The sequence below is a fragment of the Lytechinus pictus genome, chromosome 13 (assembly GCF_037042905.1).
Source record: "Lytechinus pictus isolate F3 Inbred chromosome 13, Lp3.0, whole genome shotgun sequence".
Taxonomy (NCBI): domain Eukaryota; kingdom Metazoa; phylum Echinodermata; class Echinoidea; order Temnopleuroida; family Toxopneustidae; genus Lytechinus; species Lytechinus pictus.
Genome location: NC_087257.1, coordinates 28,329,233 through 28,351,306, shown reverse-complemented (window position 1 = coordinate 28,351,306; position 22,074 = coordinate 28,329,233). Strand labels below are relative to the sequence as shown.

At 36.7% G+C, this 22,074-nt stretch overlaps 1 protein-coding gene across 2 annotated transcripts in view; it reads left to right on the top strand.

Annotated features, from left to right (window-relative positions):
• Window positions 1-964: 964 nt before the first annotated feature.
• LOC129275176 (coiled-coil domain-containing protein 93-like) overlaps window positions 965-22,074 on the top strand; it is a 25,347-nt gene continuing 4,237 nt past the window's right edge. For both annotated transcript variants that reach the window (XR_010295390.1, XM_064108113.1), the window contains exons 1-16: window positions 965-1,109; window positions 8,544-8,657; window positions 10,317-10,411; window positions 10,819-10,930; window positions 12,113-12,211; window positions 13,140-13,294; window positions 13,716-13,911; window positions 14,911-14,997; window positions 16,001-16,120; window positions 16,810-16,943; window positions 17,432-17,513; window positions 18,507-18,653; window positions 19,442-19,550; window positions 20,067-20,187; window positions 21,168-21,252; window positions 21,571-21,684. Coding sequence is in view for 1 of the 2 variants with exons in the window: in XM_064108113.1 (XP_063964183.1) it covers window positions 1,017-1,109; window positions 8,544-8,657; window positions 10,317-10,411; window positions 10,819-10,930; window positions 12,113-12,211; window positions 13,140-13,294; window positions 13,716-13,911; window positions 14,911-14,997; window positions 16,001-16,120; window positions 16,810-16,943; window positions 17,432-17,513; window positions 18,507-18,653; window positions 19,442-19,550; window positions 20,067-20,187; window positions 21,168-21,252; window positions 21,571-21,684 (1,863 nt within the window). In the remaining variant the exon portion in view is untranslated. The remainder of the gene's footprint in view (window positions 1,110-8,543; window positions 8,658-10,316; window positions 10,412-10,818; window positions 10,931-12,112; window positions 12,212-13,139; window positions 13,295-13,715; window positions 13,912-14,910; window positions 14,998-16,000; window positions 16,121-16,809; window positions 16,944-17,431; window positions 17,514-18,506; window positions 18,654-19,441; window positions 19,551-20,066; window positions 20,188-21,167; window positions 21,253-21,570; window positions 21,685-22,074) is intronic.

Genomic DNA, 22,074 nt, shown 5'->3' with positions numbered 1-22,074 from the left:
TATTTTTTTAATTCTTTTAAATTATTTCTTGTCTTAGGCTTGTGTTTGTGAATCCAAACTTGTACCCCACATTATGAGGATGATTATGATATTGATAATGATATGATGATGATTATGATGATGATGATTGTGGTGGTACGTGGTGGTGGTGGCTGTGGTGGTGGTGATGATGGTGGTGATGGTAATAGTGATGGTGATGATGATTATGATGATGGTGGTGATGGTGATGGTGATAGTGATGGTTATAATGATAATGATTGATGATGAAGGTGATGATGGTGGTGATGAAGATGGTGATGAAGATGATGATGATGATAGTGGTGATGGTGGTGGTGGTTGTGGTGATGATGGTGATGATGATGGTGGTGGTGATGATGATGATGGTGGTGATGATGATGGTGGTGGTGATGATGATGATGATGCATTGATGACGATGATGATGATGCATGCTGCCGTGTGGGACTGAGTGAGAGAGGTACATATGTTGAATTTGAAACAGACTATAACTACTAGTATTGCTTGCCAAATTTGTCAAATTTGCTGTTTCAAATGTACATTCAGCGTAGGCTTAATATCCCGCCCCCACCAAAAAAAAGGAGGGGGCACATATCATTGTTGAAGAAAGATGTATTTTGAATAGAAAGAAATGCAGAAAGAAATATATCACAGGGAGAGAAAGAGAGACAGGTGGCAATTAGAACACAGATTTAAAAAATATATATATATGTTATTTCATTTTCTATTACAAGGGAAACTAAGTAATGAATGAATGACAAAATGAAAGAAAAAATAGAAAGAGAATAACCAAGAGAAAACTTGTATAATTTGGAGATAGGAGGTTAGAGGGGCAGTGAAAGGAAAGATGAAGGGGTCCCTTGGTCCCTTCCCGCTGTCCAAATTTTACAAAACGGGGCTGCATGACCACGTATTTGCGATCATATATCGCTCACGTACGTACCACCGCGCTCCGGAAGTGGGCAGTTCCTTTATCCGATCCTAGCAGAAAAAAGGTGAAAATGGCGACGTCCAGTGTATTCCGAAGACCTTCCAGGCCTCGAAGTAGCTCCAAAAAGAGTGTTTTATATGATGCTGATGGCAACGAAGTTGAGGTAATCATAGAAGTTGTACTTTCGATAAGAAACTCTTTCTATTTCAATAAAAAAGCTGAATATAACCGAATTATTGTTGCGGTAACTGCTGACACAGTCCCACACGTCTGTATTGGTGATGGGTAATGTCAATGATTTTCCAATCTGAACAAAAAAGTCAAAAGAAATAACAAGAAGGCTAAACTCAGCCCTGAAGTGAACTTCAAGTAAAATTTTGTTTACAGCAAGCAGTGATTTTCTCACAAAAATCTTGTAACTTGGACAAGTCTATATCGTCTTTAATTTTAGAATTGATTTTGCATGATTTAACTAGACCAAAAGCTTCGATCTCTGTAGTGTTATGTTGGTTGTTCAGCTGAACTCCGTTGGCTTCACTCACCAAATACAGAGACCGAAGTTCTAGCGCGATCTGTACAGGGGACTCAATGGCCATATGTTTATGTACTTAAGATCGGATAAAACGGGGAAGTGAATTTGCGCGACAGCCGGCAGCCGAGGTAAGTCACTGTTTTTGTTCCTTTTAACTTGATTTTCCTCCGTTTTTTGGCAATTGATGCCAAGAGGGAATATTAATTTGCATTTTGGTCGCGTGAATTTTCAAAATTTTTACTCATTAAAGACAAAAATTGAAGAGCCCCGACGGGGGGATTTTGCATTGCAAGTCCCCTAATGGTGGCTGCACGCTAGCGAGCCGTCTGTGTATGAGGAGAAATTAAAAAAAAAAAAAAATGTTAAAAAACTCCTCGAAACAGACGGCTGCCAGCTGTCTAGATTTAACATGAAATTGAATCTGTTATTGTTAATTATTTGTTAAACTGTTTTTCTGTACTGACAGTGATATGAATCTGTATCATCTGTATTAAGATCCTTGCATTGGTTGCCTGTCAGGTCACATATTAAGTTCAAGATCTTACTACTCTCCTTTCAGTGTTTTCGACAAATGGCTCCATCTTATCTGTCACTGTCAGAGTTACTTGTATTAAATATGAACCTGTTCGAAATCTTAGATCAATTCATATGGATTTATATAACGTACCTGTTGTTAAGACAAAGTTTTATTGCGAACGGGGGTTTTGTGCATGCAGCTCCGGAACTCTGGAATAGTATCCCACACAATTTAAGGCAAGTTGATACAATTAGGCAATTTAAATCTGCATTGAAAACATTTATTTAACTGAAAAGATTATTATCAAAGCATTACCTGCAGCTTTCCCTTATTTTTTGTCTCGCCTGCATAGCAGAGCGAGACTATAGGCGCCGCTTTTCCGACGGCGACGGAGGCGGCGGCGGCGGCGGCGTCAACATCAAATCTTAACCTAAGGTTAAGTTTTTGAAATGACATCATAACTTAGAAAGTATATGGACCTAGTTCATGAAACTTGGACATAAGGTTAATCAAGTATTACTGAACATTCTGCCTGAGTTTCAGGTCACATGACCAAGGTCAAAGGTCATTTAGGGTCAATGAACTTAGACCATGCTGGGAAAATTATTTTCAAAATCTTAACCGAAGGTTAAGTTTTTGAAATGACATCATAACTTAGAAAGTATATGGACCTAGTTCATGAATAGTCCAGTCAATATAGGGTTTGACCCACCACTAATTGCAACACGAGATATTCCACTGCAATGCTTTCAAGGAAGGTCCCCTAAACAACATACTAAAAGTCCCAAGAAATCCAAGCAGTGGAAATTTATGAAATTTGCATATTATGCAAATTAGCCATAAAAAGTTAGAAAAAATAAGGAAAATAGCCCAAAGATTACAAATTAATTGTCCAAAACAATTCAATTTGAGCGAAAATTCATGATAAATAACTGTATTCAATGTTTTTTGTCAAAAGTGCAAAAAAATCTACCTCAATTGCATAATATGCAAACAAGCATCCTTATATTGAAAAATGTCAAGGTATTGTGATTTTTCTCTCATTATCTGCTTGAAAATTTCATTAATGTTGGAATTTACATGCTGCAATCACTATGGACTTTGAATACATTTGTATTCAGCTTAGTGTCTGTAGTGTAATTTGCATATTATGCAAATAAAAGTATCTAACATGTTATAAATATTCAAGAAAACACACTGGTGATACATCCCTCAAAAATTGCAAGTAGATTATCTATTGAAATTGGAATATGTTAATACCTTACAGGAAGGTTTCCTAAACACCATATTAAAAGTCCTTAAATATACAAGCATATGGAAAATCACAAAATTTGCATATTATGCAAATTAGCCATAATAAATTACAAATAAGGAAAATAATCCAAATATTGGAAATCAAGTGCAGAAATCAATACGAATTGAACTGAAGCCCATGATAAGTTTTACAAATTTATTTATTTAAAAAAAAAAAATCGTAAATAAATCTACCTCATTTGCATATATATGAGCATCTTTATATGGAAAAAAATCCAGAAATTTTGATTTTTCTCACAAAAACAGTTATGAAAACATTTCAGTCTAGATCAATATGATGTGAGCACTAAGAATGGCTAATACATTAATAATCAGCTTAATATCTGAAGTGTAATTTACATATTATGCAAATAAGCATCCGACATGTTATAAATATTCAAGGCAACACAAAAGTGATACTTTCCTCTAAAATTCCATGTAGATTATGTGTATTAACCATGATGACCTTCCCTACACTTCTTGCTTGATTGATATTGACTTTTGTCACGAGCAGTTACCCCACTCATATTGTACAATGATGAGTCCATTCTACATGGATGCCACTGCTTGAATGCTTCATTATTTCCATCCAAGTCTTGCTCTCTTCTTGACTTTGTAGAGACTTTGCGTTTCTTGCGAGTATAGTCCATGCTAGCAACTCCTGGATTGCCAAGTGATCAGCACAAGATGTCACACCCGTACAAATAAAAGCCCATTAGCTTCGAATATTTGGTCCTTGTAGCACACCAATTAGCTTATAAACTTGGGGTCCTTGTATTCAAAGCGCTTAACGATAAATCTCCACCCTACATCTCAGAGCTCTTATCTCAGCATAGACCAACACGCAGTCTCAGATCAGCAGCTCTAGCATTGCTGAGGGAATCTCTCAGCCACACAACCTGGGGTGACAGAGCCTTCTACATCTCTGGACCAAGCTGTGGAATAGCCTTCCCCAATTTATCAGGAGAGCAGAGACCCAATCAACTTTTGAGTCTTACCTGAAGACCTTTCTGTTCCCCACTCCAGCATTATCTCAAGACAAGAATAACTCAATTGTAGCATTACTAGGACAGTACATGAACTGAATAATGATACTAAGCACTGTTTGAAGACATTGAAATTTGTGAGATATTTCCTATTTTTGAGCAAGCGCCATGAGCGCCCAGCTGAGGCGGATACCGGCGCTTTACAAGAACCCATCATCATCATCATCACCATCATCATCACTTGTCTTGGTGGTGAATATGAGTACTTGCTTGGATCACAAGATCTCTGGGCATGCTTAATAAGAGTAACAATGGGCATTTGCCTATACGAGCGACATGAAAGTTATTCATAAATTCATGATGAAGGCTTAAATTGCATTATAGGCATCTTTCTCAGATACAGGAATCGTGATTAGACGTTCTTGCTGAATCCAGTTGCTGCTTTATGATGAAGCATCCATTTTCTGTTCTTTCCTCTTTGATAAATCTCCTATGGGAACCATCTCCAAATATTAAAGCTATAGTTTCTAAGTAAGTTGTATGCAAATAATAATATTAATTTTCTGATATTTATGGTAAACAGAAATTCCTCAGTGAGACAATGAACAAACCAGATGGAGGACTAAGCCAGATTATTGCCTTTCCAACAAGAGGACACAACATAATGGAACACCCTTAACATAACCATCAAATACCATCCAACATTGATTAGACAGTGTGTACCACTTCCAGGGTTTATTTGCCACAATGTGCTAATCATGGGTATACTGTGAGGTTGTCCAGAGGAATAAACATTTTATGGTACAACTAAGGATGTTCTTCTGGAGGAATGCTGACTTTAATAGTGTCATGCAGATGTACTTTGGACAATCATACAACTCTCTGTACTGAAATCCGACAAGTCGAGCATAGGAGACTGAATGCCAATCAAGAGGACTTTAACAGGAACACACCGTTAACCATGTCTTCTTCCGACACACGTTGCCTCAATGAGACAATGGACATAAGTTGTGTCGGAAGATGTCAAGAGTTTTAGAGAAAGGCTAGGAAGGCTTGCACATTTTAATGCTCCAAAAGCATCAGTAAGGTAAAGCTCAGAATTGCTACAATGCATTAAAGAGGACCATAAGAGGGTTTGTAGACAAGCCTATAATACATAATTTGTTGACCGGATTGACAATGATCCAGGCTGTAACAATTAGCATGTTGGAATCCCTTAATATCAATAGCTATGACTACATTGGAATATCATTATTAAAGGAAGGCAAATATTTTTAGTCTTAGTATTCACCACTGATCATGATGATGATGATGCTGAAGTCCTGGGACCCAGTCCTGACCCAGATATGGCCAGATAACATATTGTTTAGTCAAGCAGGTGTAGCCAGACTACTGAAGAAAATGTTAAAGAAAACAACCTGCATGAAGCTACAAGGCCAGACGGAATCTCTGCTGCACTTCTTAATGAGACTACTCATCAGATCTTACCTGCCATAAGTTTGCTTTTCCTGGCCTCACTTTATCATGTTTATGCGGTGAAATTTCAAGAAAGTCTAAGTCGTTCCCATCCACATAAGAAATGGTTGTCAACTCTAACAAACTACACACCAATTCAAATACTGTGCTTTGTTCTTGCCAATCCCATCATCTTGTCAGACTAACGCTTAGGAAGCGAAGAACATATTTCCAGTATTTTTCCTTGAATATAAATCATATGAGGATAGATTTGAATGCTTAGTGATAGCAGCATATTAATTTGAAAAACTGAAATGTTTTCACTGCAGTCAATGTGATAAAAATCAAAATTTCTTTACATTTTCTATATAAGGATACTTATTTGCATAATATGCAAATGAGGCACATTTGCTAGCTTTTTTAAATAAAGACATTGAACTTATTTATTCATCATGAACTTTTGTTCAAAATTACTTGCTCTGGACATTTAATTTGTAATCTTTGGATTAATTTCCTCATTTTCTATTTTTTAATGGCTAATTTGCATAATATGCAAATTAATTTTCAGGCATTGGGATGAATTCTCATGCTTAGTGATATAGTAGCATATTAATGTCAACATTAATTGAATATACTCAAGCAGTCTATATGAGAAAATTCACAATATCTTGACATTTTTTCCATATAAGGATGCTTATTTGCATAATATGCAAATGAGGTAGAAATTTTTGCACTTTTGATTAAAAACATTGAATTCAGTTATTTATCATGAATTTCCATTCAAATTAAATTGTTTTGGACATTTAATTTGTAATCTTTGGATTATTTCCGTTCTTTTTCCAATTTTTCATGGCTAATTTGCATAATATGCAAATTTCATAAATTTCCACTGCTTGGATTTCTTGGGACTTTTAGTATGTTGTTTAGGGGACCTTCCTGGAAAGCATTTCAGTGGAATATCTTGTGTTGCAATTAGTGGTGGGTTACCCCCCTATTCTGGCTAGATTGACTGGACTAGAAACTTGGGCATAAGGTTAATCAAGTATTAGTGAACATCCTGCTCGAGTTTCAGGTCACGTGACCAAGGTCAAAGGTCATTTAGGGTCAATGAACTTTGGCCGTGTTGGGGGTATTTGTTGAATTACCATCCTAACTCTGAAATTTTATGGATCTAGTTCATAAAACTTGGACATAAGAGTAATCAAGTATCACTGAACATCCTGTACGAGTTTCAGGTCACATGACCATGGTCAATGGTCATTTGAGGTCAATGAACTTTGGCCGTGTTGGGGGTATTTGTTAAATTACCATCCTAATTCTGAAAGTTTATGGATCTAGTTCATAAAACTTAAACATAAGAGTAATCAAGTATGACTGAACATCCTGTACGAGTTTCAGGTCACATGACCATGGCCAAAGGTCATTAAAGGTCAATGAACTTTGGCTGTGTTGGGGGTATTTGTTGAATTACCATCCTAACTCTGAAAGTTTATGGATCTAGTTCATAAAACTTGGGATATAAGAGTAATCAAGCATCACTGAACATCCCCTGTGAGTTTCAGGTCACAGAACCAAGTCAAAGGTCAGTTAAGGTCAATAAACTTAGGCCATGTTGGGGTAATTGTTTAAGTGCCATCATAACTTTGAAAGTTTATGGATAGAGTGAATGAAATGTGGACATGGGTGTAGTTGACAGTCTTAAGTCTCTGTTCAAATGTCATTTATGGTCAATGAACGTAGTATTATGTCATTATATGAATGATGTTTTTGTGAATGATTATTTTATAGTAGTTTTCAAAGTTAGCACTGCTGCGATATTAAATTGCGTAATGCAGGCAAGACTGCCAGAGGCGTTCCACTTGTTTTTCTTTCTTTTTCCTAAAGCGCATTGAGACCTGTGTAAGGTGTAATGCGCTATATAAAAGCTATTCTATTATTATTCTATTATCATTTGCCCACTAGTGTTTGAAAATCGATCACCTTTTCCAGTGAAGGTCACAAAATGTATTTTATGGTGTTTCTGACTTACAATCTTGGGCTTAAAATGTAGCCTTTTGTCGGTGCTAGTTGATTTTTATTTTTTTGGAAAATGTTTCGGGTAGCACGGCGAAATCGGGCGAGTGCTGAAGGCTTCAAGTAAGTGCCTAGGTGCGAATTTGATCGTTGCATGCCAGAAATGGATCACCAGACGGCGCAATTCAATTTGCCTGTTGATGATCTTGATTGTGCTAGCGCTGTGCTTGCTGGATGTGTTAAAAGTAGATCTATTGCTATTGTAGAATGATAAGTTTATTAATTCATTAATTCATTTTTTAATTCATCTCTTTATTACTAGATCTAGACTACAAAGTATTAATTGCTTTTTTCAGCCATTCATGCATTCTTATTCATTTATACTAGGTCCATTCAGTGAAAAATTATGTTTTCATAATTTTTGTTATTTATTTGAGTTTTTTTGTGATTTATATTTCAGTGAAATTATATTGTTTAGATTATAAATGTTACTGACTTTTTTAATTCAAATTTTTGAATAGATTTATTATTTTACAATTACTACTACAATTTGCTTATTCCTCTTAATTACTCTTCTTCTTATTATTTTCATTATTATTATCATCATCATTATCATCTCCATCATCATTGTTATTGTCGTCATTATCATCATCATCATTATTATTTTGTGTTGCAGTATTTAAAAAAAATGTGAAGCAAATTGCAATATGAATCCTGAAAGATTATTACCTGTATGTTGAATTAAAATATGGAAAACAATGTTATATCAAAGAGGGGCTTATTTTTCCCATTTTTTTGCAGGTTGAAACTAGAGAAGATGAGGAACAGAATATCAAGCTGGGAGAAACGATTGAGCTGCTTGTTGCTGCTGGTTATTTCAGGGCCAGGATCAAGGGACTTTCTCCCTTTGATAAGGTTAGTAGTTTGTAGAGGTCCAGTGGTTAGGTCTTCAGACTGTAAAGTTCATATCCTACCCAGGTCACTGGTGTCTGTCAAAAATGTTACTCTATGTCAGTCACTACCTTCTCATCATCCTGGTGTTGAATGAAAACCACTAAATTTAAGAAAATTAAATTAGAATTAGTGTTACTTGCTCAGCATTGTTAGGAACATGTCACCAGAAATAAAAGGCAAACTGGAATTCCCCCCCCCCCTGTATCAAAAATGAACCTGAAATTCCACAGATTACCGTAAGTAACGGTCTACTAACCGCACCTTTTTCTCGGCGGGATAGAAGCAGAAGTCGGGGGTGCGGTTTATCCACGGTGACGGGTCTGAGCCAGCCCGTCGTAACCCTTCCCGAACATGTAAGACGTCTGCCAGTTCACAACACATCGAGTGGCCGGGCGTAGCCGCCCAGGGTAATGAGCGATTATTACGATTTTATTAATCAAACGCACCCACCTTCATGACACTAATTTCGACTTTTATTCTCGGTTCAAAGCAGCGAAGTTCCCGCGCTAAGTTCAAAGAGAAGCCAAGCATACTCGATAATATTTTGTCACTGCTGAGCGAGAGTTGAGTTAGCTAGCTGAGCTAGCTTGCGTTGTATTGTGGTTATAGTGCGACTTAAGCTGGCGCTATTCATTTTAACCCTCAATCCCCTCCAAAGTCCCGTTTCGCGCCAGCTTATTTTTTCTTTCCCGTTTGCTTTTCATAAGATACCATGTACGCCACGCAACGAGAGAGACAGTACGAAGCCGTCAAAACAACTGTAAAAAATGCAAATTTCTTTGTTTCTTGAACCTTCCTGTAATCCCGTATCCAAAATTCATGCTAAGACATCGAATGCTAGACAAATTCTGAAAGTGATTGTGAGTTTGTGATGCAAGAAATGTGAATGTTTCTTCCTCCTACGGCGGGAAAGACACAGATCATTATTTGATAAGATGTACTGGTACCGTATCGTAGTTTGCAATGTACAAGAACGGCACTGCTGTGTGTGTGTACACTGTGACTGTTAGGTGAGTGAGTGTGTAAGTGGCCAATATTGTCGGGACCTTTCTTTCTTGCAAACATTTGTAGATGAATTGATCAAGAACAGCAGATTTCCGCATACCGGTAATCTCTTTGGATACTTTGAAATTTTTAACTTAGTTTTTGTTTCTTCGTACCTCAAATATAATGTGAGGATTTTTTTTTTTTTTTGTCCAAAGTTGGGGGTGCGGTTAATCCACGGGTGTGGTTTATAGTCCGTTACTTACGGTATATTTATTTCAAAATTCTGCAAAGAATGAAAAATTTTGGATTATTAGAGCTAGGAAAAAGAGTAGCTAAACAATTTTGATATTTTTTTGTGCCAGGCTGAATTACTTTTCAGGGAATGGAGAATTTGACCTTTATAATTTGTCATACTTTGATAAGAATAATGCACACCTTTTCATAATTTCCCATTTTTTATTTCTCTACATCGTTTTTTGTGGTTTTAAGTTCTTAAAGCACTCTTGAGAATCAATATCTGAAAGAAATATATGTAGTATCAAAAGGCTGTTAATGCAAAAGTAAGGAACTGTTTTCTGAACATTTTATAATTTTTTGCTTTTTTATAATTATATATAATTTTTTTATTCCTAGGTTGTCGGCGGTATGACTTGGTGTATTACGACATGCAATTTTGATATTGATGTTGATCTACTCTTCCAAGAAAACTCCACTATTGGCCAGAAAATGTAAGAAATCTTTTTCATGATACTCAAAAAACTGCTTCATTTTCAAACTACATGAATTGAAGAAAAGTTGACCATACCATAACAGTGTATGTAGAGAAAAATTGTGTGTTAGTTATGTATTAAAATGCATCACTCTACTGATTGCACATTTGATGTGGCCTACCGCGTGTTAATCAGTGAAGTTGTTGAATATCATGTACGTACTAGGAATTTAAGGACTTTTAAGTTAGAATTAATTCATTGTGAAAACCTCCCTTGTCTGCTTCTTGTAACAGAACTATAGATTAATTTGCAAATATTATATATGATCTATCTAAAGTAGACTTTTTAAATTGATTGTTAATGCTTTTCTTACATTTTTCAGTACCCAATGAATCTGTATTACTTATAATATTGAATTTCTGTAGTGCTCTTACTGAAAAGATTGTAGCTGTTCTACCAAGGATGAAATGTCCTCATCGGATTGAACCTCATCAGATTCAGGGTCTGGATTTCATTCATATCTATCCTGTAGTTCAGGTATGAACCTCAAAATATTATACAAATAATGAATGTTCATGAGTACAATGGAAAGAATACTTAATGAGGTGAAAGATGAAATGATCCATTCAAAGAGGCGTAGCCAAGTTGAACGGATCATTCATTTCATCTTTCACCAATTAAAGTATTCTGTCCATTGCACGAATGAAAAGAACATTCATTATTTGGTTTATATATGACACCTAAAATATAGTCTTTTTCGTATAAAATTTATCAATTTCGATGCAAAATATGATCATGCAGTGCCAGCTCGGTCTGTTTATTATCGCGTACATACAACATACGCGCTGCATGCAAACACAAGTGGTTTTACTTGTGGTGCCTGTAGTCTCGGTGCGCGCATGCAATGGACAAAATCGTATGAATCCAAAATGTCAGCATTTTTAGAATGTAGAAGGTTAATAATGTAATTTTATGCATTGCTCATCGGGAGAACATTTGGGAGAACGTTTTGTAACAGCTGAATTGGTAATGGCATGTTAGGGAATTAATTAAAGAAAAGTCTCTGGGAGGGGGTAATAATCACTTTCAGTGATATTGCAAGTAATTGTAGTTTTTGTTTCTTTGTTATTATAATAGTAATATCCACTTTAATAGCTATTATGTACTCAGTAGCGGACCGTGACCCGGAGGAGACAAAGCATTGGAGGGGCACTGTATTGTTTGTGAACAATGCTGTGCCCCTCCAATGCTTTGTCTCCTCCGGGTCACGGTCTGCCACTGTATGTACTTGCACCCTAATGTACCAAATCATCCCATTTTACCTCAGCTGTAGCTCAGGCATTATGAAATTATTGAGTTCTCTTATTCTCTTTTGTGAATTTTTCAGATTCATGTACACTATTAAATGATTTGTGTGCTTATTTTCGTACACCTTGTGGATTTTGAAGATTCCCTTTATTTGATTTGATTCTTTACCATCTTGTACCTCCTGTACCTTGTAAATTTTGAAGACAAAATACACTTTGAAATGATCGATTTGTTATTTTATTACACCTTGTGAATTTTGAAGATTCAATTTAAAATGATTTGATTTGTTATTGTCTTGCACCTTGCGACTTTTGAAGATACACTATAAAACAATTGATTTGTTTCTGTATTACACCTTGTGAATTCTGAAGCAACATGCACCCTTTTAGATGATTTGTTATTTTCTTACAGTGGTTGGTGAAGAGAGCAATAGAGACAAGAGAGGAGATGGGTGATCAGATCAGAGCATTTTCAATCTCACAGTTCAGCAAAAATCACAAAACACCAGAGGTAGGTCTTAACTCTTCATTCTGTGAATTTTGATTCCTTCTAACAAGAGATTGTGATAAACCCCCATACCACAGAAAGCAAGACCTCTGAAAGACTGCTGTAAGATCATGGATCTTGCTTGATTTTTCAAGAGATCTCCAAGGTCTTTCACGATTCTTGATAGATCTTTCAGTGGTCTTCGTGATCTCCAAAACTTTTTGAAACGGTTCAAAACAGTCTTTCAGCGGTCTTACAGGAAAATGGTCGTTCGATGGCCTTTCAGCAGTCTTTCAATAAACTTTCAAAGTTCTTATGAGTCTTTGCATGATCTTTCGACAGTCTATCAAGATTTTTTGGAAGATCACTGTAAGACTTATGAGAGATCATTGAAAGGTCAGGCAAAGTCCATGGAAAGAATTTTGAAAGATCACTTGTTGCATAAAAGATCTCTAAAAGATCTCTATAGGACTAGTCTAAGACCAGTAAACACAAGAAATATCCATCAGTCTTTCAAAGTTCTTTGAGGGGTCTTTCTAAGCCATTCCACAGAGATGACAAATTTCAGTTATCTTGGAGACTGCTGTAAGACCTCACCAATTTTTGGTCTTTCAAAGATCTCCCCTCTGTGGAATGGGGGCCTAAAGATAGACCTTATGCATTGGTGATCTGCGGCTGGCGCATCGCCTTCAACTCTGTTCACTCGTACTCCATTATCTGACGACATGAAGGCCCAAATCACACAGTGGAAATCAAATTAGAAATTTGGCCTCCCATTCTGATGGGATTTTTCTAGTTGGTGTCACATTTGTTGGTGAATTCTAAGAGAAGATGTGATTATTACAGAGGATCAGAAATACCATTGAAGATTTGTAGAATAGGATAAGATGGATTATTTTTGTACTGTATGAGATTTCCATAATACCTGGATTATTAATGGTTTGTCCCGCAGGATGTTGATTTCGATAACAGGAAGGACACTTCCATTTCAACAGTAGGGGAGGTCAAGGATTCCTACAAAGCTCAGAGGAAATACCGCCGATCTGATGCTCACAAGCTGAGGGATGAAGAACTAAGAGTTCAATCAACTTTACTTGAGTACGGAAGGTAAATAATGAAACTCAAACATACATTATCAAATCAATTTTAAAGGATTTACATATCCAATTTACAGACAAAATTGTAAATTCAGCCCCTGACAGTTGAATGTTATGCCTTGCTTATCATTATTCTTGTCGGACACAGATTTGAAGTCATGCATGTACGTCCGTTTAAGCAGAATCATTTAAATCTTATACGTGATATTTGTGTGTGTGTCCAAGATTGTAACAGGTTGTCATTGAACTAAATCAAGGGAGGGGAATTACAGAACAAAATAGACTTAGTTTATTGGTGATGGTGCACTGAGTTGACTTTCTAATACACTCTTGATCGACTAGTAGTAATTTTCCGCATTATATACACTAATTGTATTGGAAAATTAGACTTTGATAAACATCTAACCCTCTTTATTGATGTGTCTTTTTAGGAGATATGGTGTTGGAGGAAGCAGTCAAAATGAGAAAGAATCTGAAAAGGACCCAAAGAAGAAAGCAGTAGCTGCTGGTCTATCACCGGTCACCAAGGGAGGAGCAGGAGGAGAGGATGCGGAGGAGGAGAGAATAAAGGAAGAGAAGAGGATTCAGGCTTTGATGAAAGGCATGGCTGCTATGGAAGTAGAAGAGGTGAATCAGAGTGATGGATGAATGGAGGGGTGGGTGGGTGGATGGATTGATGGATTGGTGTTGGGTGGGTGGATGGATGGATGGATGGATGGATGGATGGATGGATGGATGGATGGATGGATGGATGGATGGATGGATGGATGGATGGATGGATGGTTACCGTTGGGTGGATGGATGGATGGATTGGTGTTGGGTGGATGGATGGATGGATGGATGGATAAATGGGTGGATGGATGGATGGATGGTTGGATGGATGGATGGATGGATAGGTGGATGGATGGGTGGAGGCATGAATGGATGGATGGATGGATAGATGGATGGATGGGTGGACATACAAATGTATGGATGGAGGGGTGGATGGAGGGAGGGGTGGGTGGATAGATAGATGGATACATGTAGGTGGATGGATGGATGGGTGGATAGGTGGGTGTGTGGATGGAAAGATGGATGGGTGAACGGGAGGATAGATAAAGGGATGGGTGAATAAGAGTATGTATTTCTTAAAGTGTAGATTTGCTTGTCTACAATCTGTTTGTATGTCTACAGATTAAACAGTTAAAGGCCTGGTCCCCTCTGCACTTATGGATGCAAAGCGGATGTAAAATGTACAAAAATCTTGCCATCCGTTGGAAAACGCTATGCATCCGTCGTGTACTCATTGCATTGTACACTCTATCCATCGAGCATCCGTCCAATGTGATTTCATCAGCACAAAAAGTTTTGAGCTGCATAAAATTTTTGAATACGTTTTGTATCCGTTGGCCAGTGGGACCAGGCCTTTAGTTTCAGATACATGGATACATGTCGATGAGTGATAAGAAAATAATTGCATCGAGAACAATCTGGCGAATGCTTTCATGTAAAATATTTTATATTGGTGACTGAGTGGCTTGAAAGGCAGTTCAGGATGCTTGTCCATTTGATTGAAAAGTGTTTTGAACAGATTGCTATAATAAAGATGAATGAGAATTTATCAATGTTGTGATTTCATGATTTTAGGGTAAAGTTACAGCTAGTATGGTGGGTAGCATTGTTGGATTACAATCAGATGTCATTGGCCAACTAGCTGAGGAATATGCAGAAAGGGTATGTATATGTTGATAACATTTATTGTAAAACCTTTCTTTGATACAGCATTTGATTAAAACCTTGTAATTAATCAGTATTACTCCTTCAGAAAAGTGTAAGAACCTAGGTGTATTTTGATTAACATATGACCATGAATGATCATATTTCTACTGTTTGTTGTACTGTCACATATCATTTGAGGAACATAACTAGAATTTGTAGGTTTATTGATCAGTCAAGTGCTAACCATGCCATTTGCTCCCTTATTCTTTCTCGTCTTAATTTCTGTAATGGTCTTCTTTCTTCAATACCAGTGACCCTCTTAAATTGTTTCCATCCCCTCCAGAAGTCCACCATGACACACCTCCTGAACCCCTGTTACATAATTTACACTGGCTCCCTATTGGACAGCGGATAATTATTAAGCTACTTATTTTGGTATACAAATCACTCAATAACCTAGCCCCATAATATTTATCTGATCGTTTAGAAATGTATGTCCCAGGTAGAAGAACTAGATCCTCTCAAGACCCACTTAAATCAACATATCCAACTAAACGAAAACAGACTGGAGATAAAACCTTCACTCTTGCATCCTCAATGGAATGGAAGAAACTCCCTCTCACATTAAGAAAATCCACAACAGTTGAATCTTTAAGAAGTCCCTAAAAACTTTTTTATATGAATTTGAAATTGTAAGCACTTTGGGCCATTGGGAAAAGCATGTTATAAATATTGGGTATTATTATCCATCTACGCACTGTTGACACTGTCTTACATTGGAAGAACCATATTTTTTAATGTTAGAAACGTTAGTCTTGATTTTCCTAGTTTCTTATCTTTCAAAAGTTCTCTCCATGTTTATCTTAAATGAGAGAAACAATCGAGTATCATTACTATTAGTTCCAATCATCCATTAGAGTGAGATGCATGACAAATGTACATGTATAAGCAAAAATACACCACTCTTTCCGATCTTTGAACTTTGACCTCTGACCTCATGTTAATGTCTTTTGTACAGAAATCTGAGTTACAACAGATGGAAGATAAACCAGAGAGGATGAGTGGAGCCCAACAGCACCAGAGGATTAAGACATCATTACAAAAACAGATTACAGCTATTAATAAGAAAGTAGATGAGGTATGCTAAACATACAGATTACTGCTATTAAGAGAGTAGAACTAGAAAAGGTAGACTAAACAAATAAGTTGATTGATGAGAGTTTGAGTTGATGATGATGACAAATAATTTCCCACAAGAGTGAAACACTTAGGCCGGTATTCTGATGTCCAGTTTGAATAGTCATGGTCTTACTCTGTTCTAACATTATGGGAAGCGGGAAATGTCCAAATTCAGTTAACATTGTTTATTTCTTACGTTTACTGTGATCTTTAATGATTAATAAAATTAGATTAGTAATTATTCTAAGACAATTATGGATTATTGGAGTGAAAAATGAGCCGATAAATTGAACCTGGATTGCTGAAACTGGCTACTAATCGTTTACCAGAACTTCAAACAGTGTATCTGCAGAGAGCTAGCTGCAAGCATACAGTAAAACCCAACAGAGCCTCCAGGGCCCCGTAACATGAAGGTGAGAGATTAATTGCTAATTTGAAAGAACGATTCTGATTGGTTCCCAGTCAGTCTACGAGCAAAATGCGCATGCAACGATGATCTTGATAGGCCATTTAATTTAGTGATTAATCGCCAGCCTTTGTGTAACTGGCCCCTGGATGTTGAATCATTCTTATCGAGAATAGTAATGGTCATTGTACAGACTAGTTAAGTATACTAATTTTGAACTATATTCTGGTTTTCATCTTCAGTCGAAGGTGTCTGCAGAGAGTCAGCAGCAAGCATATAGCGAAGCCCAACAGAGACTGCAGGAAGTCGATTCATACTCATCAAGGATTGATGATGAGATGGCTAAACTAGATGAAGTTGGAGGAGAGAACAAAGCGTAAGTGATAATATCAGAATGCATTGATTGATGTAATATTGTAGATCAGGGCCCCATCTTACAAAGAATTGCGATTGATCCGATCAGTCGCAACTATGGGCGGCCAGCAATGTCAACATATAAAATGCTTGTTTGTTCAAAAAAAATTCTAGATATGAATGTATATTCATAAATTCATTGATTTCTTTACAATTTGGTGTGTTCTCCTTTGTTTACAAACGACATTTTACAAAAGTCCTGTAGAAGAAATTATGACACTGATGGATTTCCATAAAGTTACGATTGATTGGATCGATCGTAACTCTTTGTAAAACGGGGCCCTGGCACCCTTAACATGAAGCTTAGATGTTGGTTGTGCAGTTGGTGACTGGGGATACACCTCTTTTTATGTGTATTAGAAAAGTGTACATTGCAATTTCCTTGTGCATAAATTTTGAATACCATATTATTTATTTATCAGATTGTGTTTTCTCTCTCTCTTTCACCAGAGTCCTTCAGGAGCTAAGAGGTCTGGTAGCAATGAACGAAAGTCTGAAGAAACAAGAACAAGAATTCAGGGCACATTGTAAGGTAAGATGATCAAAACTATCAATTTGGATCACTTAGATACATCAGGGAGTAATTTTACTTCTAAAATTGTATTAGCATTTGTGATTGTATTGGAAAAGCTTCAACTAAGTTTTGTACAGTCCTCTGTAAAAAAAAAAAATTCTGTGTAACAATCACTGTCGAGGAAATTGTGATACAATACCAGATAATCACTCACTGTACATGAGGGTATAGATAATGCAACCACCAGAATGCCAGGAACAGAAATAGATGACTTAATAATTTCTAGCCTGAGACATTCTGTTCCAATTCCATTGGAAACAAACATAACAAGATTCATCCTTATAAGAAACCGGCAATTTAAGTTTTGCTAAGTTTCAAGTTTACTTGTAAAAGATTTGTACAATCAATTCAGCCCATGCTGCAAAACATTGAAGCAATCTTGAAACAAAATAGCATTGTTATTGTTGTCATAAGTATAGTCCACTACACATAGTAGGCTTCTAATAAAATAAAATGATAATACATGTATATACATTATAAAATCATTGTATGAGGATTATCCATACTGAAAGTGCCATGTAATAATAATAATAATAATTAGACTTATATCGCGCCAAATCCACTCTGTAGAGTGCTCAAGGCGCTTTTTAGGAAATTATAAAAAAGAAATTAAGAAGAATTGAAGAGAAATGTTTTAAGGTATTGATTGATAGTTTCAGAGGTCAAGCACTGTTCAATGTTTTCAGGGAGGCTATTCCATAACTTGGAGGATGAGTGAACAAATGATCTTTCCCCCAAGGTTTTGGAAACTTTGGGGGTAACGAGAGAATTGGAAGAGGAGGAACGTAAGGATCTTGAAGGGGTATAACTTTTGATCAGTGAAATGAGGTACTGGAGAAAAGAGCCATGGACTCAGTGGAAAGTTAACAACAAAATCTTGAACATTAGACGTTGTTTTACGTAGTTTTGTAACTACCAAATGATTTTTTAAAAATCTTATGTATTTAATAGGAAGAGATGCAGAGATTGAAGCAGAGTATAGCTGACCTCCGAGGTCTGGATGGAAGTGGTGAGGTACAAATGTCTGAGAGAGATCAACTTATCGCTAGACAATATGAAGCAGATAAGGAGAAACTTCAGAAGATAAGACTGCTCCAGGTAAGACATCAATATTCTCGTATTCAGTAATGTATTCATGTTTTACGTATTTTTCAACGTTGTTTCACAAATTTGACCAATTTCAATTTTTAATCAGCTGCATTTTAATTGATTAGCTTTCTGATATTGAATGATGAACGGAGGCAATACTGAAGAGATGGAAATTCATGATCGTCTCAAGATTGTGACCAATCTCTGCTAATTCTAATGATCATGTTATCTTCTCATTGGTTATCATCCTCATTATCATTTCATTATGATCATCATTATATCATCACCATCATCATCATCATCACTATCAGCATAAGAAATACAGCGATTTTGCTCTCACGGTAGCTAAAATCGCTCCTAAAATTTGCAGACTGGAATGCTTTGGGACCCATCTTTTTTAGAGATGCCCAGAGGTATGCTACAAAGAAAGTTCAAGAACATTCAGAAAATCCATTTTATACATACATCAGAATAATGGGATATGCTTTAGCAGCATTATTGCTCATTGAGCAAAAAGGAACCTGTGAAGTGAAAAAAATAGCCCCAATTGTCGCAAAAAATAGCCCCTAAAAATTATTTTATCCCCTGATCAAGATCATATTCATCAACTCACCATCATATACCATCATCAAATCTATCATTGTATTTATAACATTCACCATCATTTTATTTCATTCAGCAAAAACCTTCCCCGTCTACGTTCTCTTCTCTTTTAACTGTTCCTATTACACTTTCCTTCTGACTTAGTCATTCATTGAACTCATTTGTTTTCTTTTTATCTGACAAATTTTCTACAGGCTCGTAAGAACCGTGAGATTTCTCAACTCCAAAGGAAGATAGATGAAGTGCCTACGAGAGCAGAGCTAACTCAGTACCAGAAGAGATTTGTTGAACTTTACAACCAAGGTAGGATCAATTATACTTTATATCATCAAGCATTTGGATAAGAACGGGGGGGGGGGGAGAGGCAGCAAAATGACTTGATTTTTTTTTATTGAATAACGGGTATATTGGTAATGAAAGGTAGATTTACAAGCACATGACCTCTTTTCTGGTACCTTTCTTTCTTCTTTCTCTTTCTCATTTTGTTTTTAAATCTCCCACCCCCCACCCTTCTTCGACATGAAGAATATTACTGACTATTATATAACATTGGAGTGTTAAAGAATAGTCAGTATAACTCACATTATTTACAATTTATCAAAGCTTTAGCTGGGCTTTAAGCTGATTCTCTCTTTCGAGTCTTTGTCTCGTCAGTATTCTTGCATGGCTCACTTGTTTGAAAACCTATCTATGAGTTCCTGGAGCGGCGCCAGCTCCTTCCAGTCAATGAGGTTGAATTGATGGCCAATTGAGAAAATTCTTGCTCATAATAAGCTTGAAGCATGTTTAACATGTATTTTTTTCTTTTCTCTTTACTAGTTGCCAGCACCCATAGGGAGACGAAGCAATTCTACACTCTTTACAATACGCTGGATGATACCAAACTATACTTAGATAAAGAAGTCTCGTTACTCAACTCCATCTATGATAATTTTGAGCAGTAAGTATGTTAAATACATGTTAAACATGTGGAGCGTTGTGGCCCAGTGGATTAGTCTCCGGACTTTGAAACAGAGGGTCGTGGGTTCGAATCCCAGCCATGGCGTAATTTCCTTCAGCAAGAAATTTATCCACATTGTGCTGCACTCAACCCAGGTGAGGTGAATGGGTACCTGGCAGGAATTTATTCCTTGAAATGCCCCAGCGCTGTAAAAGGCTGCGAGGCTAAAGCCAGGGTAATAATATCCAAGTCCTTTGGAAGCGCATAGAGACGTTATTTATAATGTGTTATGCGCTATACAAGAACTGTCTATTATTATTAAGTATTCAATTTATTCAAGGTATAATTGTGTTCAGCAAAACCAGGCACATGTCATATCAATGTGGGGGCGTCGTGGTCTAGTGGTAATGACTCTTGTCTTTTAATCTGAGGGACTTGGGTTTGATTCCCAACTACATGTATGGCGTGTTTTCCTTCTTTAAGAAATTTACCCACATAATGGGTACCTGGTTGGAAGAAATTTCTTAAAAGCTTGAGCGCCTATATGGCGGCTCGGCTACAGTGGGGGTAATAATATCATGATACTAAATATAAAGCGCAGTAGAGTATATTAATATAGTAGCTATATAAATAGTCCATATTGTTATTATTATTATTAGTAATAAAATCTGAAGTTTTCTCACAACTAGAATACAAAATATTGACAAAAACACACGTCGACCCGGAGGTAATGCTATCCAAAAAAATTAATGATTTGAATCAAATCACCAGAGTGAAAATTAGAATAAAGGAAAATTCTTTCATGTTACAAAAGTCTTCCTATAGTTACATGTATGTGGAACTATTCAAGGGGGGCAAAGGTTGAACAAAATATATATATTTACAAATGTGTATTTTGTGAGGACTTCAATGATGGCCAATCTCTATCTTCTAGAATATTAATTTGAAACATTCTCTTTATTCTTGTCATCTATTCCTAGAGCAATGTCTTCATCATCTGGAAAGGACCAGTTTCTGAAACAGTTTGATCAAATCGTCAATGGAGTCAAGCAAAACTCATCAAAGGTGAGTTCTCCGGGAACATTTACTTTATATCCTTGTACTGAAATCTAATCTTTTCAAAATTCCATTATTGTTTGTTTTTGTTTTGATAAAACTTTCAGATTAAAGAAAAAAAATGACATCTTTCTATGTATTGCAGGTGTAAAGTTTGTGGTTGTTGCGGGTCTTCTTTTATTTTAAAAAAAAAGGAAGGAAAGTACGAAACAGGCTTTATATGGAAACTAAAAATAATGGTAATGGTTCTGCGTTGCCCTTGTGGTATTGTCATGTAATTTCCCGCAACCAGATAATTGCTCATCTTTTGTTTTTCTTTCTATATAGGTTGAGAAGAAGAAACAAGAAGAAAAGATGAAGAGAGATCAACTCAATGATACCTATCTAGATCTGGTTGAAAAACAGAGATTGTACTTCAAAACAGTCAAAGAATTTCAAGAGGTATGTCATAGATATATTCTTCTTCAAGTATTATGGTACAATGCCTCGTTAGCTTGTTGTACGCAAGCAGATGGGAGGCTGAAAGTGGAATATTCTTTCCATCGCAAATGAACGGTCCGAAATATACCATCACACGGCCATGCAGGTGCAATTCACCTACTGACTGAATGTACACTGCTGCGACAGATGCAGGGGCCGCGGAAGCGAGGGGGCTGAGGGGGCTTCAGCCCCCCACTTTTTTCCCAAACCGTGTACAAAAACTTAAAAATGACCATAGGATTGTGATTTTTTGCGTGGTCAGCCCCCCCACTTTGAAAACCGTTCCGCGGCCCCTGAGATGTGCTCATGAATCATCGCTAGCTGGGCAAGCTGCTTTTTCTTTTTTTTCTT